Raw genomic sequence first — 18196 nt, forward strand, 5'->3', positions numbered from 1 at the left:
AATAATGTGTAAAAAAAAAACAATGTGTATGTGCATTCAGTGGTTGGAAAGTGAGCATCATTTAGATTGAAAAACAACAAATAAATGAATAACCAAACAATTAAATACATAGATAGATCAATCAATTAAAAAACAGACAGACAGACAGACATACAGACAGACACACAGACAGACAGATAGATACAAACAGACAGGCAGTATAACAAAATGTGACAAATGTAATCCCAGCTCAGTTGCGATGTGTGTGTTTCTACCTTCTGTGTGAAGCGTAGTTTCCAGTCACATGTCCAGATCCATCACAACCAGGTGTTGGGCACCTGCAGGGTGACAGACACAGAGAGCAGGTGCTTTTTACAGCAAAGACCGGGGGCCAATGGCTTCACGGCTAATACCCAGGAAAGTAACACTAAATATTTCACACGTGCATGTTCAAAACACATACTTTAGTTCCTGAGAGTTGGCTGCCATCAGAGATTTGAGTGTCTTGTCAGCCAGGGGACATCCAGACACACTAGAGAGGATAAAGAGCTAACAGTCATCTCAATGCACTCTTTGATCACGGCTGCATTCAAAACTGAGGGTGATCTTAGTACAATGCAACAATGTCACAATACATATTTATACAGATTAGTCTCAAGCGCAACTTCCACACTTCCACTCACTCTTCATAAATCCTCCCCATGTCAACAATAAAATAAAATAAAAAAATGACAGAGCCTATAATATCTAATCTTACAGGCTACTCCACACGTTTTAAATTGTAACGATCATCACAATTAAACAATCAACATTGTTTCCCCTCGCCCATATATCTCCTAGCTGGCGCTAATGGGAGTGTAATTAATGAGGTACCTTCGATGTGAGGCATAATTTCCTGTCACATGGCCGCTGCCGTCACAGCCTGGCGTCGGACAGCTGCAGAGAGCAGAAAGCGTTTAATACGCAGATTACCTCGCGCACACTTGCTAAGCTTGCACTGAGACCTTGTCACGGAAAATGAGTTAGTACAGCGGGAAATTTAGTAGATAATTGTTATATCGGAGATTCAATTTAACGATATCTCCGAATGTCGTTTTTGAAGAAATCGTAGGTGTGCTGTGGGAACTAGATAATCCTACGTTCTCATGTGGGGGTGGGGGGCGGCGTGAGGGTTTTAAGAGGAACCCCAGCAGTGCATGCACTCTAACTACAAGAGTCAAGAGTCAAGAGTCAAGAGTCAAGAGTTGTACGCTTGTACAGGACATACACATAAAAAAAAAACTCACTTTCATATAGATACATTTCTTCTCCACATGTACCTGCAGGCATACCAGTCACAGCGATATGTGATAGATCACGGATAATAGGGATAGCTAATGATGATGGGACAGAACATGGACAGTGAGTTTCAGTGCGATTGGACTCACTTGTATATTATACTGTCCTATTTAAGCAAAGGTCTGTTCTGGTAATGACACTTTTGTGATTAGTCCTGGCCATCTGTCCACTGACCCTTTTAAAAGGAAACTCACATTGTGCACAGATGACCGAGCAAAGATGCCTTCAAGATGTGCACTCCTCCCCCGTTTGAAACGACCCCGGCGTTTTTTAACGCAATGTACCTCATCAGCTCCTTCTTGGAGTCCCGTAATAGCAGCTTGGTTTTGGGGCTCATCATGCCGGCGTCCCCTTGATAGTGTTGGTCCTCCAGGGAGACCTCGTCCAAATCCTCCTGCTGAGGGACAACAAGGGGGAGACATGTCCTTAACGGTCACACACACACACACACCCTGCTCAAAATGTCAGAGCGGACCACCATCTGCAATGACCTGAACGTGAATAATCAATCAAAAGCCCCACACGTAATACTCTTAAAACACACAAGCCCCGGGGTTAGAGAGCAAGGCCAAGCGATTATGCTTAAGGATACTTTACTATAGGAAAACCATACATCCATTTAAAGTCATACTTAATCCGCACAGTGTTTATGATGTATACTTTTCCCCCCAAAGACAAGTAACCACCAGATGTTGCGTATGACTGAGAAGCAGGTCAAATGTGAGGCCTCTTCATATCAACTACAAAAGAATACCACCTGTGAAAGAAAGGAAAACCCTCCCCCCCCAACCCCCCAGCCCAGATTAAGATTCCCGTGGCCCTCTGGGCGAGCGCGTTCTGTGGAGACCAGATTAGCCCTTATTCCCGATGTAAATGTATTTAACAGATTTGATAGGTTTACAAGATCTGAGAGCAGACGCCGCTGCCTTCCCTCACCGCGTTGTTTTCATGTAGAATTTTGTTACATAAGTGTCAGATACTGTAAGTGTATGTAGTTGCTGTACCAATGAAAATATGTAGTTGATGAATGCCATTTCTTGGGTGATGAAATGTTCATACTTCATACCAAGGAAACTATTTATATAAAGTGCAGTAACATTGTGCTCTGAGAACTTATTTGGGTAAGTTTTAGCTTCCCTAACGGGGGAAAGGCAGATGGGCCCGAAATATTTATTTAGTTATTTAGTTATTTATTTATCAATCAATCAATCAATCAATCAATCAATCAATCAATCAATCAATCAATCAATCAATCAATCAATCAAGTTTTCCCTGAATTTTCTCCCCAATCGTACTTGGCCATTTCCCCCTGCTGTCCCGGTCCACTCCCTGTTCTGATCTGGGAAGAGTTGTAGACTATCACACGCTTCCTCCGATAGATGTGCAGCCGCCAGCCACTTCTTTTCACCTGACAGCGAGGCGTTTCACCGGCAGGACGTAGCGCACGGGAGGATCACGCTATTCGCCCCAGTTCCTTCCCTCCCCCCCCCCCGAACAGGCGCCCCGACCGACCAGAGGAGGGACTAGTGCAGCGACCAGGACACATACCCTTAATCTGGCTTCCCACCCGCAGACACAGCCAATTGTGTCTGTATGGAAGCCCGACCTAGCCGGAGGCAACACAGGAGCTCGAAAAAACACTTTCTTCTTAAATATTACATTTCATTATGACGGTTTACGCCTGATAACCCCAGTTTATGTGATATTCAAGTTGTTCTGAATACTTCCATTACTGTCCTTTGAGACAATTATGTTTTGATATTGCCAGTTTCCATTTGATTATGTGAACAAGTGCACTGTATGTTTAAATTTATGTATCACATGATGTGTCAGGTGACCCCTGCGAGGGTACTTAAGGGGTGTGTCCCTACACTTCATTTATGTCTGAGGAAGGGCCTTGCCCGAAACGTCACTTTTTTGTGGTCAAATAAATATTTGGGAGCAGCTGCCAGTGTGCGGACTCTATTTTTATTACTTAACACGGGAGCTCGAACCTGTGACCCTCATGTTGGTAGGAAGGGAATCTACCGCTGCACTACCCGGACACCCAATTCTGCATTCTTCTCAACGTGCTGGTTGTTCATGAAGTGGCGTGGTTTAAAGTTTACCTCGTCCAGTAGAACGGATGCTTTGCTGAAGTTGATGGGGATGGGCGTGTCCCAGCTGTCCCTGTCACACAGCGGCTGGTAAAAGGCGGGGTTAATGAGCACACTCCCGCCTTGGGCCATAGCCGACTCAGGAGGAGACAGCGGCTCTTCTGAAGGCACCTTCGACTGGGCTTTGACGTTCTCCTTGCACTTCTTCATACTCAAGTCCAGGGTGCCGTTTTCATCCACCTCTATGAGCATGTCCTGAAGGTGAAGAGGCAGAATCCTGGCATCAGTGCAGGTTACAACATAACATAGACGTGATTCCAGTCAGTGCTACTGTATGAACCCTAAATTATTTGACACGTTTGAATATGACAATATGATGTATTCTTATTTTAATGTAAATAAAACAATGCACACATCTCATTAAAATGGCCCCATTGCTACGATAAAACACAACTTTCTCTATTAACATGAAAAATGAATTGAAATACACAATAAAGAATCAGTGTATATATAAATAATACATACAGTGATTATTATCCAACACAGTACCAAGTGCTAAACTAAGCCAGTGTTAATTCTGATGCACGCACGCACACACCCACACACACAAACAAAAAGAAATCACTGGTGTGTAGTTTTTCAGTGACAGCTGTGTCATCTGTTTTCTAGGACACACACAACCAAGATGGCAGCTGGGGGCTTCTGGTTTTAGGTCATCATTATTATAACAAAAATTAAAAGGCTTAATGTGGCATAAGTTCCCTCACTGACAGATGTGTTACTGGTTTTGTGCTGAAATGCAATAGCATGACGACTTATGGCTGCTTTATGGTATTAAAAGTTCTACCTCGTTAAATGTTGAAATCCTTTCTAGAAACGAAACCAATTATTCGACACATATGTCTCATTAAACGCTATACATCAGTATTTTTTGTAACAAAGGGGAGCCTTTCAAATTAATTAAAGGGGATGATTTTCATGAACATCGCGTGTGTCTGTCTACTTTAATTATGCAGCCATTTGATGATGTGTGTGTACCTAATCAAAATAACACCACTGTAAAACTACAGGCCGTGCCAGACTCATTCTCTCTCTCATTTTGTGATTTGTTAACTACTTAACGTCCAAAGCTGCAACCCAAAACCTTTGTTACGCATTACAACTTACGACTTATGGGGGTTTTGCTATTACCGATTAATTAATGATCTCATTTAGGCCTCTTCCACTGTCGATACTGTAAAGTAGAGTACTCTTGTATTCAAGTTCAGCAAAGCTGTGTTTTTGTGTGTTTAGTGGTTTTCGGTGTGTGTTTGTGTGTCATATTTCCAAGTGTAACATACAGAGACGTTAAATCATTCAACTACAGATAACACTCTACTGTAAATGTGTGGTGGCCTGCAAAAACCCTTCACATGGTGGGAATTTGACATTTTAATGTTTTGACATTTCCATAAATTAGAAACTCTTCTCTATATATAACCTTTTGAATGACTGAGATAGCTCTGTCACATCAAAAGTTATGAGTATTTTAATCTGTTATGTGTCTAAAAGCAAAACGTGAGAAAAATGGCTTTAAACATTCCACAACATTGTATTTTCTACAGTGGCATTCCACCAAAACCATAAAAATAAATACTTTCCCCTTTGTTTTATGAAAATATTTACCCGCCATGATGTACTACAGATATGAAAGTAACCAAATCACGCAAAAATATCAAAATAGCTGCTAAAGTCATTTTCAACCTTCTTTGGCTCATTACCAACAATGTGTAGCAGCAACATGTGAAGGGTCTCTGCAGGCCACCACACAAATATGGCCTTTTTTTTGCAGACTTGAAAGCTGTTCTTTATTTTGTCCATTTTTCCAAGACAACTAAGCTGTCCATTTTTTGGTCCATTTTTCCAAGACAACTAAGCTATAAATGAGAACAGATGAGAAATTGCTAACACTGTTTTATTCATTCAGTGGGCTGGTACCTGGTACAGGGCCACGTTCTCAGCTCCACAAGCTGGGAGACACAAATCTGTGCTGTGTAGGTGTGGAAACCTGGAATCATCTACAGTACAGTGTGCACCTATACATCACCCACAGAATGTCATCAATATTATGGATTGATGAATAAATGCGAATAAATAAGAATAACCTATGACATAGTTGAGAAAAACTTTGATACAATACCAATGTTTGCAGAAAAGATTTAGGATCTTTAAGGTTTTAAAGCAATACAGACATCTCAGACGAAGAAGAGATTTTTTTTAATCAAATATTTTCAGACCCCCCTTCCCACTCCAAAAATGTACTTGGCTAATTCCCCCTGCTGTCCCGGTCGTTGCTCCACCCCCTCTGCCGATCTGGGAAGAGTTGTAGACTAGCACATGCTTCCTCCGATACATGTGCAGTCGCCAGCCACTTCTTGTCACCTGTCAGCGAGGCGTTTCACTGGCAGGGCATAGCGCATGGGAGAATCACGCTATTTCCCCCAGTTCCCCTCCTCCCCAAACAGGCACCCCACCTGACCAGAGGAGGTGCTGGTGCAGCGACCAGGGCACATACCCTCCCACCTGCAGACACGGCCAATTGTGCCTGTATGGACGAGCGACCGAGCCGGAGGTAAGACGGGGCCTCGAACCTGTGACCCTCGTGTTGGTTGGTAGGCAGGGAATCTACCGCTGCACTACCCGGATGCTCCGAACAGTTTGCATTTTGAGTGAATGAAATATTTCAGATAATAACTCCTTTAGCTGATTGGTTTAATCCATGAAAAGGCCTTTACAGACTATCTGGTGTCGACACAGGCTATGCTGGATCATATAACTCGACAAAATATCCTCTACCATCTGCAGCACGCAAGATGCAGTTTCACACAACAGTTCAGAGCTTTAGTACGTGCCAGCCAATGTCGAAACAAAATACAATACCACATGTTTGACAAAATAAAAGATGAGTAGTTGTAATTGGGAAAGAAGGCTGATTGTATTCCTTCTTTTGATGTGATTACACAAATGTTCTTTTGTGTACATTAAAGTGTTATATGGAGCAGAACCCTCCTTGTTTTTCTGCCACCAGAGAGACAAGCTCCCTTTGCCAAATACTGTCTTTTGATGTTTTTCCTTTTTATCCACAAACCAGAGTTCCTTTAGAATGACCACATTAAATACCTTTCCAAGTGGCCTAATTTGATTACCTTTGTGGAGGTTGCCAAGGGCCGGCCGGTAACAGCCTCCATGTTCTTGTGGTAGCGGGTGGAGAGGTTAAGGATGGCGGCGGTCGCTGCGGTGGCTTGGAGACTCTCTCCTTTTCTGAATTGACTCGCTGGGCTGTGCTGACCAGAGGTGGGCAGCCGGCCACCTGCAGCACCAAGGAAGCCAGGATACTGCTGAGCTGCTAAAAGACAAATAATCACCAAATAATTTGCTTACTGAGAAACGAGATGATTTCATGATACACAGGGAGCAAGTTGCAAGGTGATATTTATCTGTGACCACTGATAGATCGACACTGATTTACGGTATTTATTTTACCTTTATTTTACCAGGCGAGACAATTAAGAACAAAATTCTTATTTACAATGTCGGCCTGCTAAAACTGATAAAACTAATAAGGGCGTGTCTAGGGGGGTGGCCCCTGAAATCTGATTGGCCACCCCAGGTGTCACCCCCAAATCCTGAGTTAGGAATGGTTGATGGCCATGTTAGAGGCGGGACCATCGAGCCAGTTCATTTCTTTTTCTAAAACTAGGCTCCTTGAAAAATTTATTTAAATTCTGAGATTAATCTCAGAATTCTGAGAATAAAGTCAGAATTGGGAGTTTAAAGTCAGAATTCTGACCTGGGACCGGTCTACATCCTTCCTAAATGGCGCACTCAGTGCCACCCTTGCTTGAGTCTGTGCCCCACCTGCCACTGTGTGGCTGAAAATGTACATAAACATCAACTACAATGCTCCATACTCCACACATATCTCTACCTTCCACAACACATTGTTATGGAACAAATGACTTATTCCTTTGAGCCTTGTAAAATGTCTCAAACTCACAATCAGGGAAAGGTGAAGAGATGTCCTGGTCCTGGTCGGCTCCCATCAGAGGCTGTTTGCCGAAGACCTGTGCGTCAAAGCTGGCGTAATCAAAGCGGAGTTTGCTGTACTTGTCCATGTCCTTGGTGAGGTTCGTTTGCAAGGAGGCCGCTACTGGATGGGACAGTCTATAGTTTAACTGGTTCATCTCAAACTTCTTTATCAGGCCGATGGCTCTAGGAGACAACAAATCAGGAAAGAAAGAAGATTTTGTTTTATAGCATGCAAGAATAGCACAAAAATGAAGTGTCAAACAAGTCAATAGAAGGGGCTAGAAAAGTAATAGACATTGTTTGAGAATCATTCGGGGGGATGCCAATGTCTTTGTCTCCATTGAGTCTGGGATGTGATGTGTGTGTTGGAGATCCACAGACCAGGTTGCCAGACTAATTAATATAGTAGGAGTGGGCATGCTGCCCGTGATATATCCACAGGGAACAAGGAGTTCTGCTCTTTTATCATCTCTAATAGAAAGGCACTCACAGGACCAACAACAACCGTCGCTTTGAGTCAGAACGGAGAAGTCTTGCTTGAAAAGCTTGAAATAGAATGTGCGTTCTGTCGGGATCAGTGAATAAAAATACCCCATATTCCCTTTGACAATAATAGCATTTGCTTTTCTTACATAACCTTAATTATGCCTTTTAGAACTTGAGCTTACCGGCGGAGTCACGTATGGCTTCTGTTCTGCTATAGTCTTTTTGTAATTATGTTTCTGCACGTGTCACCGTATTGATAGCGGGGCTGACTTTCCAGGAAAGCCTCTAACTGTTATCTGGCGTCATCATACCTCGGCGAGCGCTCGGGTGTCTGTCTGCATTTGGGGCTCTCGTCCTGAGGTTTGGAGACTTTGACTGCAGCGGCGATGGGGCAGCCCGAGAGACTAGTTGGGCGGGAGGAAATCAAACACATTAGAGCCTAATACTGTAACTCATCTATGAACAGCGTGCAGGTTTCTAATGGCTTCGCTCCTGTGGATGTACCTCCGGTGGGTGCTACGGTTGCTGTTGACATGGCCTCTCCCTGTGCACCCGGGTGTGGGGCACTTGAGGACGTTCTCATGCATGGCCAGGACTGTGGACACAAAGACAGACAGAGAGGAGATACGCTAAGACAGTAGCCTTGTACTGTATGACTGAATGATTCAACATGTGTATGACAGGTCCAACATAATCAAGTTGAAACACTCTATGGTCAAACTAAACCAAGAGGTGAATATTTATGATTTTGGAAAAAATGCACACCACCTACCCATCCATTTAATGATGATTTATGTAAGTATTGTACATGACAGAGCTATAGAAAAATGCTGCATTGGTAGCCTGAAATGTAAATAGCTTAGTGCAAAGAGGAATATAACAAGACAGCTGATTATATTCTTCAAAACATCCACGCTGGTAAAGCTCTGTATCCTTAGAAACTTCTCTTCTGTGCGTATTCGCCAATTAGTTTGTTGGAGTTGTCTATTTATTTTTTGAATACTGCGTTAGCTAGCCCTTTGATTTGCAAAATACTGCCTGCAGTCTAAGAGCACGCGGGTTTTTGAACAAGTTAATTACTTTTCCTGTTCCTTTTATAACATTACTGTTTAATGTTGAATGTTTGTTGAGTTATATTGAAATGACTTAACAATCGCCAATTTGAGAGAAGCAAAGCATTCAATATTCACACATTACAACACATTACGAAGTGGGGGAAATTTGAAAGTTGATTTGTGAAGTTTCCTACACATCACTGAATTGAACTGAGAGTAGAGTATAAGCAAGTTTTTTTTTTTGGTATTTGTGACGGTGCTAAGAGGATTTCAATAAGTTTGTAAATGTTATAATGTTATATGTTATAAAACACTATATTATCCACCATAATACATATCCAGACTTACTCTCTGGGGGAACTCGGACTTTATGCGGACACCCAGACAGACTCCTGTGGTGAGGGTACAGGCCAGTCACGTGTCCAGTGCCATCACAGCCCGGAGTTGGACACCTTATATCCTTCTTATCTGTCCGAGGGGAATCTGTGGACACGATAAAAAGAATATCCCATTGCATTTAATGAGCGCTTGATACAAATAATAACGAGATCGGACTGTACTTCTGCTTGAACCTAGGTTCAATTTGTATGCACTCTGTCAAGAAATGTAGTTAGGGAAAATATTTCAATGCACTTGTATTGTCATTGTGCTCTATTCGTTGCAGTATGGAACACATTGTACATACTGTAAGTCCATACAGATTGCAATATCATGCAAAGCCAGACACTTTTTTTTTTTAATGAAATGCATCTAGTAATCTGTCATTTTAGTTAAGGCTGCAGTTAAACACAGAACATTCACTTCTTAATGCCCATCCATGGAAAGATTACATCTAGGATTACACATTTAGCTGCAGTCAGTTGAAGAATCAGAGGAAAACATGAGAGGTACTTTAGGAGGATTTAAGACTTATGGTCATGGTTAAATATCCAGTTGATTCCTACCAAAATCCAATATTCTGAGTAATAGCAATTCCATCAGAAAATTTTGTTCTTTTTTATTTCATTTTAGTCTGGTTATTTTATTACTTCACTTGTTGCCAAAATGTTTTTTTTTATTACTTAAGAGGATTTCCTGTATCTGATTTACCCATGAGTATGGTTCTTTTATTCCTTTAATGTTGTTGAGCACCCAATGTCTTGTCTGATTTATACTGGATAAACACACACAGGGTTCATGCCTGAATTGAAACAATGATAACTGTTCATTCTTATGACTGTCTCTTTGAATTCAGATCAACTTCACATAACAGTCATGGTCCAAAAGATAACAGAATACCTCAATACATCAACATCACTACTGAAATTCTAGCAATCTAGCTTCTTTTTTTTCCGGATCTCCCCCCTCCCTTTCTCCCCAATTGTACTTGGCCAATTCCCTGTTAGGTTTTCCCGGTCGTTGCTGCACCCCCTCTGCCGATCTGGGGGGAGTTGTAGAATAACACATGCTTCCTCCAATACACGTGCAGTCGCCAGCCGTTTCTTTACACCTGACAGCGAGGGATTTCACAGGCAGGACATGGCGCGTGCGAGAATCATGCTATGCCCCCAGTTCCCCTCCCCGCGTACAAGCACCCCGATCGACCAGAGGAGGCACTAGTGCAGCGACCGGGACACATACCCTTAATCCGACTTCCCACCACGGCCAATTGTGCATATATGGACGCCCGACCAAGCCGGAGGTAACACGGGGGCTCGAACCTGCAACCCTCGTGTTGGTAGGGAAGGAATCTACTGCTGCACTACCCAGACACCCAACTTCTAGCAATCTATGAAGTATGAGCACCTTTTCCTCCATGATAGGCCAGTCTGCTGTCCATCTCCATCATTCTGTGGTGCCTTCTCTCCTGGCTCATCTGCTCCATGAGGAAACGGTCCATCTCCCTGTAGGCGTGGTGCAGCACCTGTCTCTGCTCTGACTGCAGGGCGATGGCCTGCTCTAACAGGCTGAGGTCCACTCTCCCCCGGCCCATCTCCAGGCCTCTCTCCTGGAGACCCAGCGCCCAGCCCTCCAGCCGCTGTGGCCTCTCCGCCTCCGCTTCCACCCCGCTGTCCTCTGCGGGGAGCGGCCTGAACCGCAGCGCCTCGGCCTGAAAAACGCCGGTTCCCATCATCGGACCGCATAATTCTGAGTCCAGGTCTTCTCTCATGTGGCCGTTCCTGACCGTAAGGTCTTCTCTCATGTGGCCGTTCCTGCCCGAAAGGTCTTCCGAGGCTCGAGAAGGACTGCAGTTGGACCCGTTGACCTTGATGGACAGAGACAGAGGCTCCCACTCCGCTTCTCCGCTGTCTCCGTACGGACTTTGCGGAGGTAACGTACACGCAACACTCATCCTGTCCTGACTTTGGTCTTCCTCTTCATCGATGAGATCTTCCTCATCTTCATCCATCAGAGGTTCAGATGGTTCTGCCTCATGCAGCGGGGAGGCATCCGATGTGACTTCCGACCATCCATGGGAATCATAGGACTTCGCTGCTGCATCGTGGCACCCATTTCTGTAGGCCACTCCATTGATTGTGTTCAAGTTTCCATCTAAAAAAGAAGAAGAAAACACTTGTTATTATTCTATGTGCTTTCAAGCCTCAACACTTGGCAGACATGCTATTTTGTGACCCCTCAGTCACATGCAGGATAAGAATTGTATGTCCTTGGTAATCTTCTCCAAATCCATTGAAGGTTTTAGATTTTGTGTCACTTTTTCATGAATAATATCTTGAGAAAAACACTTTTTTTTTTTTTTTTTTTTTTACCATCGAGAGGATTTGTAAGAACAGATGCTGCAGTGGAAATGGTAATCATAAAAGCAGCAGTTTTCAAATAAATTCCTCAAGTATAGTTGAGATAATACTGTATGACCCTCGTTTTTTGCTAATTGAACATGAGACCTGGGGATGAGGAACGCAATTGTTTTCTTTTTGCTAAATGTCTCCAATCAGAGCAACGAGCAAATATAAATTTAGGACAAGATTATGGACGCATCTACACTGCTGTGGACAGTGAACATCAGTTTTTAATTGGTTATGTTAAGTGTAAGCCAAGCAGTAACATGAAGTCACTAGAACAAAAAACTTGTTTGTAAACACATATTTGTTTCTAGGGATAAGAGCGAGGAAAGTGGAGAGGATTCCTCAAGACACAGATGGAGAAAGCAACGCAAATAAGGATAGAACAAGAAAACAATCTCTGTCAGCTGCTGCTGTGGCTCTGCTAGTCTAGTCTGATTCTGCTAGTCTAGTCTGATTCTGCTAGTCTAGTCTGATTCTGCTAGTAACTAGTCTGATTCTGCTAGTCTAGTCTGATTCTGCTAGTCTACGGTAGTCTGATTCTGCTAGTCTAGTCTGATTCTGCTAGTCTAGCCTGATTCTGCTAGTCTAGTCTGATTCTGCTAGTCTAGCCTGATTCTGCTAGTCTAGCCTGATTCTGCTAGTCTAGTCTGATTCTGCTAGTCTAGCCTGATTCTGCTAGTCTAGCCTGATTCTGCTAGTCTAGTCTGATTCTGCTAGAAATGAATCTGATTCTGCTAGTCTAGTCTGATTCTGCTAGTCTAGCCTGATTCTGCTAGTCTAGTCTGATTCTGCTAGTATAGCCTGATTCTGCTAGTCTAGCCTGATTCTGCTAGTCTAGCCTGATTCTGCTAGTCTAGTCTGATTCTGCTAGTCTAGTCTGATTCTGCTAGTAACTAGTCTGATTCTGCTAGTCTAGCCTGATTCTGCTAGTCTAGCCTGATTCTGCTTGTCTAGCCTGATTCTGCTAGTCTAGCCTGATTCTGCTAGTCTAGCCTGATTCTGCTAGTCTAGCCTGATTCTGCTAGTCTAGCCTGATTCTGCTAGTCTAGCCTGATTCTGCTAGTAACTAGTCTGATTCTGCTAGTCTAGCCTGATTCTGCTAGTCTAGTCTGATTCTGCTAGTCTAGTCTGATTCTGCTAGTCTAGTCTGATTCTGCTAGTCTAGCCTGATTCTGCTAGTCTAGTCTGATTCTGCTAGAAATGAGTCTGATTCTGCTAGTCTAGCCTGATTCTGCTAGTAACTAGTCTGATTCTGCTAGTAACTAGTCTGATTCTGCTAGTCTAGCCTGATTCTGCTAGTCTAGTCTGATTCTGCTAGTCTAGTCTGATTCTGCTAGTCTAGTCTGATTCTGCTAGTCTAGTCTGATTCTGCTAGTCTAGCCTGATTCTGCTAGTCTAGTCTGATTCTGCTAGTCTAGCCTGATTCTGCTAGTCTAGCCTGATTCTGCTAGTCTAGTCTGATTCTGCTAGAAATTAGTCTGATTCTGCTAGTCTAGCCTGATTCTGCTAGTCTAGCCTGATTCTGCTAGTCTAGTCTGATTCTGCTAGAAACGAGTCTGATTCTCCTAGTCTAGCCTGATTCTGCTAGTCTAGCCTGATTCTGCTAGTAACTAGTCTGATTCGATGAACATTTTACCCCTGTGGCAGAACTTTGGTTTAAGAGAAGCCAATCATGCACTTCAGTCATCAAATATGAAGATAATGTTGTTAGAAAAATGTGTTGGGAGCATAAAAGCCAATAGTTTCCTCCAAATAATTGCCGTTCTTAGCAAAAACAAGCTACAAAGGCTGAAAGATACAACACAAGTAATCGGCTTAATTTAAAATTGTCATTCTTTAATTAAGTTGTCCTTTTTTAGTGAGTATCTGGGGGGGGGGGAAGAATGGTTATCACAATATTTACTGCATTGGTTGTCAAACTAAATTGAAAACCAAAGTACCAAACTTTGCTGCTCAGTATGTGGTGGATAAGATTCAGAACTGATTCAAGTAAGCATCAAAATGTTTGCTAGGGCAGTGATTCTCAAACTTTTTCACATCAAGGACCCCAACACAGACACAAATTAGACCACGGAAAAAATAAAAAGTGTGACGACCCTCCCACTCTCCTGGCCCTGGCTTGCAGGAGCCTGGTGTTGGGGTCGTTAGGCTGATTGGGTACACCTGGGCCCGGTGTACTCCTTGGGCTTAAGAAGACCTTCAAACCATTCAGTCTCTCTCCCTCCACACCGATGCACCTTTTGTTCTGTTCATTTAATGTAGTTTGTGTTGTCTCGTTATGTCCCCTTAGTTTGAGTTAATAATTATTTTGACTTTTACTTTGGTGTATGACTCCCCTCATATGCTACAACCTGGCTCAAGGAAGTAAGAAATGAGGAGTCATACACCAAAGTAAAAGTTAAAACAATAATATATATTTTTTATATTTTTTATTTTCTAAAACTCTGGGAAAATAACTAGACAACACAAACTACATTAAACAAACGAACAACAAAAGGTGCTATATAGGTGAGGACTAAGGAGGGCGAGAGAGTGAATGGTCTCAAGGTCTTCACCGGGCCCAGGTGTATCCAATCAGCCTAACGACCCCAACACCAGGCTCGGGACAGGAGAGTGGGAGGGTCGTCACACTTTTTATTACAGAAAGTGTACGAAACCCATGGCCAAAATAGTCATTCTGTCATTGTGTTACTTATGGTTGGAATTATAGTGAAAATGAATCATTACCCTTTTTGCTGGAGACCCCTGGAACTCCCTCAAGGACCCCTAACCACTGTTCTAGGGTATCAAATCAGGTTTTACTATCACTAACTGTGTTCTAATGTGTACTACATGATTGGCTACTAAAAATGTCAAGTTCACTATAGTATCTGCAGAGTAAGAGTTTGTGGGTTTTACTCATCCAGCTTCAATAGACATTCTATTATTTCAGGGTAAAGGAAAAAAACTGAATAATTCTTAAAAACCCAATATGGACCATTTAAATTGCAAGATGCTGCAGGAGAGGCTTGGCAGACAAAGTTAGGACTTAAAAGCTCTGCAATAATTTTCCAATCATTCTTTTTAAATATCTTTCTTTTTTTAACAAAGACTATTTTGCATATTTGAACTTTTTATCTTGCAGATGTATGACTTGATGATGAAACTACAATATACAGCTCATTACTTGTGCTGTTCTTTTTAAGCCTTTTGACCCAGCTCTAGTGAGATAGAGGCTATGAACTATACTATACTTATTCCAAATTGCAAAAAAAAAAAAATAATAATAATTTGGTATAATCTCTTTGCTCTGATTTACTTTGCTGAGTGCTCTCAATAATCTAATTTGCATTGACCTTTGACCTTATATTGTTTAGTGGAAATCTAGAAGTCCTACAAGCCACAAGACTGTGGTGAAGCATCATGCAGGAAAGGCTGATCACTGTCTGGAAGAGACAAAGGGGGAGTTTTATCCCTCCAAATGCATCTGAAACTACACTTTATTAACACTGATTATTACGTTATGGTCAATAATTAATGGAAAGCTATCATCTGGATTGATTCAACAAAATCTCTCTTGATCCTCCAAAACCATTCAAACATATGTTTTATTAAGGCTCTTATGGACTGAGGATTTTTAGTTTTAGTAGGCCTAGGCTATAGGTCTATCTATCCTCTTAAGTGGCTGCACGTCACAGACAAAACCAAAAGTGGAATTCAATAGGTTGAGAAGACAGACTAAGATAGATTTTGAGAATCAGATCACACACTGTTGATACAGATACAGGCACAAGCAGACAGCTACTACTGTAGTTATTAATGGGCACAGCACCATTCTTTTTATCTGCACCAAAAGACTGAAAATCTATGGCATAAATTGTGTGCCACTGATAAAATAGCATGCTGTCTTTGGAAATATGGCTCTGTTGCCTATTGTGCACAATGGAATTTGACATCTACTTTATTTAGCCTTGTTAAGCCATTTGATTTGACAACACTACTACGTTCAACAGCAATGTATTCTGAACAAGGTCAAATGTGTTAGTATCAATTCCATGCTGGGTATTTTTTTTTTTTTTTGAATAGAGGAGATAAACCCTGCTCAATGAGAAATTGAAGTCAGTTACACTTAGTTACATTCGCTTAGTTACATTCACTTAGTTACATTTACCAGACAGGCACTTGTTTTTCATCCAGATGGATTCCCAGGCCTGACAGCCACAGACAGTCACGCGCACACACGCACACACACACACACACGCGCGTACACACGCACAGTGCCGCACACACGCACGCACACACGCACGTGCACACACACACACACACACACACACACACACACACACACGCACAGACGTGAGGTGGAAAAAAGGGAAAAGACAGAGGGGGGAAAACTTGGCTGTGAGGCTGGCTTGTGTGTTGGAACAGGTGAACAGTTTGTACTCCAGAATAGCCATTACCGGCACTCTGCAGCAGGGCTGGAGTTGGCTGCAGCTGAACGCAGTGTGGCTCGACCAAACCAGAGGCTTATTTCTCTCTCTCTCTTTTTGTTCAAATGCAGATATGACGAGCAGCCTCCCACTGCTCAATTCTTACCGCTTCCAATCCCATCATCCTGTTTCTGCAGAAAATAACCCCCCAAAAATCTGACGACAAAATATGTTCTGACAACGTTTTATCAATATCCATGTGTCCATTTGACACGCTTCAGGCATTACAACTTGACATTATACTGTCAATACATGCCATTTTTCATTTTGTTTTAAGGCGAGTTAATAAATAAATATGTAGTCAATCAATGTTGGTTGATAAAAGAAAAAGAAAAGGTATATATAAAAAAAATAACAACAAAGGAAAAACTGATGGGGGCACAGTGAATTACTAGGATAATTGTAATGTAATATGAACCCAGGAAACAAATAAATTATATTTCCAATGAATCCACACAATTCAGTGAGCTACTCTCCTGGTCCATTTAACTACACACATGTGTACTATAATGAGCTGTAGACATTATGCCTAATTATGTATTAGACTGTGTTAGAGGGCCTAACAAAAGCTTTTGAAAGGGACAATTACGTTTGTTGCTTAGTTACATCGTTAAAAATATACCAAATCACTGCAGATTATAGTGGGTGAGAATGCACATGTAAACCACGGGTATTGTTGCCAAAATGCACAAAATTCAATTCATTAGACCCAAAAAAAAAAGAAAAAAGAAAGAAAGAAAAAACACACGCTTGCCCGTGAAAAAGCCAGTAGTTTAAGCGAAAATAAACAATTTTCAACTGTTGTTCATGAAATGGTTCTGTGTCTGAGTAAAACACTACTAGTAGGAAAATAGTGGAACATCAGGCAAAGGAAATGTCCTCCTCACCCGCAACCCATTTGCTTCACACAATGTGCAACTTCAATCAAAATCTATTGAAGAAAATGGAACTTTAATTGAAATCAAAGTGAGCCGGTGCACTCACCCATTCAGTTGAGTCATTCTATGGATTCAATGGATTTGGAATGGCTATTCAGAAAACAAATGAGAGGTCTGAAATCTGGCCTCATCAAACGGGGGGGCGAGACCATGCCAAAAAACATCATGGCAGATCAGCTGTCAAAAACTTCAATTTGCGGACGTGAGGAGACACAGCTAATGTGGACCCAGCAGTGCTATAGTCTTTCACTTCCAGCGCACAAAGAGTGCGGCTGCTGGCGGCCAGCAGAGGGAGGGGAGAGAGATATGAATGCAACAGATGGGATTTTAAAATTCAGCGTCAATTGTTCATCAAAACAGAGAAAACAACAGGACATCTGTTTACCTGCTGGAGTGTGAGTGTTCCTCGGCGCGTCTTTGTGCCGCGGCGGTGCCAGGTCCTCGCTCTCCTCACAGGCCGGGCTGTTGGGGCTGTTGGGGCTGTTGGGGCTGTAGTGGCGCGGCTTCATCAGCAGGGACTTCCTCTTGTTGACGGGGGCGCCCTGCACCCCGTCCTGGGCGCTCCTCTTGCGAGCCGTGGACCCGTACGGGCTGCAGGGAGGAGGGGGGGTGGGGAGGAGGGAGGAGGGGGACGGACAAAAAAGGCACAGTCGGGGTCAACAGAGGCCTCCGCGGGTCGTCTGGCTCACACTCGGCTCGTTTGAAAGTTCCAGCCATCAAAAAGTGAGGGCTTTGATAAAACTACAGTGCTGCTTACTAAACTGAAAACCATAGTGATGTATTTAAAAACAGAGGATATATGAACAGATCAATCCATTCACTTACATTATGAGCAGTGTTGGGCAGTAAAGTTTATTACAGTAGTAATATTACTGGCAGTAATATTACTACTGTAATACACTCTAACAAGTAGCATAAGGGATTACAACTTCCAAAGCAGTAATAATAATACAGTTACTAATCCAAGTAACTTCAAGTTAC

General features: G+C 42.6%; 1 protein-coding gene across 1 annotated transcript in view; it reads right to left on the reverse strand.

Annotated features, from left to right (window-relative positions):
- The window catches only part of st18 (ST18 C2H2C-type zinc finger transcription factor), a gene marked incomplete at its 3' end in the record, with an annotated part of 49593 nt that overhangs the window by 3637 nt on the left and 27760 nt on the right, over window positions 1-18196 (reverse strand). The window contains exons 6-17 of the mRNA XM_083653552.1: window positions 17601-17806; window positions 10808-11554; window positions 9371-9505; window positions 8472-8562; window positions 8279-8371; window positions 7450-7664; window positions 6599-6798; window positions 3426-3668; window positions 1602-1714; window positions 853-915; window positions 443-511; window positions 255-317 (exon numbers count right to left, since the gene is read on the reverse strand). Of these exons, the coding sequence (XP_083509678.1) occupies window positions 255-317; window positions 443-511; window positions 853-915; window positions 1602-1714; window positions 3426-3668; window positions 6599-6798; window positions 7450-7664; window positions 8279-8371; window positions 8472-8562; window positions 9371-9505; window positions 10808-11554; window positions 17601-17806 (2238 nt within the window). The remainder of the gene's footprint in view (window positions 1-254; window positions 318-442; window positions 512-852; window positions 916-1601; window positions 1715-3425; window positions 3669-6598; window positions 6799-7449; window positions 7665-8278; window positions 8372-8471; window positions 8563-9370; window positions 9506-10807; window positions 11555-17600; window positions 17807-18196) is intronic.

The sequence above is a fragment of the Poromitra crassiceps genome (assembly GCF_964638095.1).
Source record: "Poromitra crassiceps genome assembly, chromosome: 17".
Lineage (NCBI taxonomy): Eukaryota > Metazoa > Chordata > Actinopteri > Beryciformes > Melamphaidae > Poromitra > Poromitra crassiceps.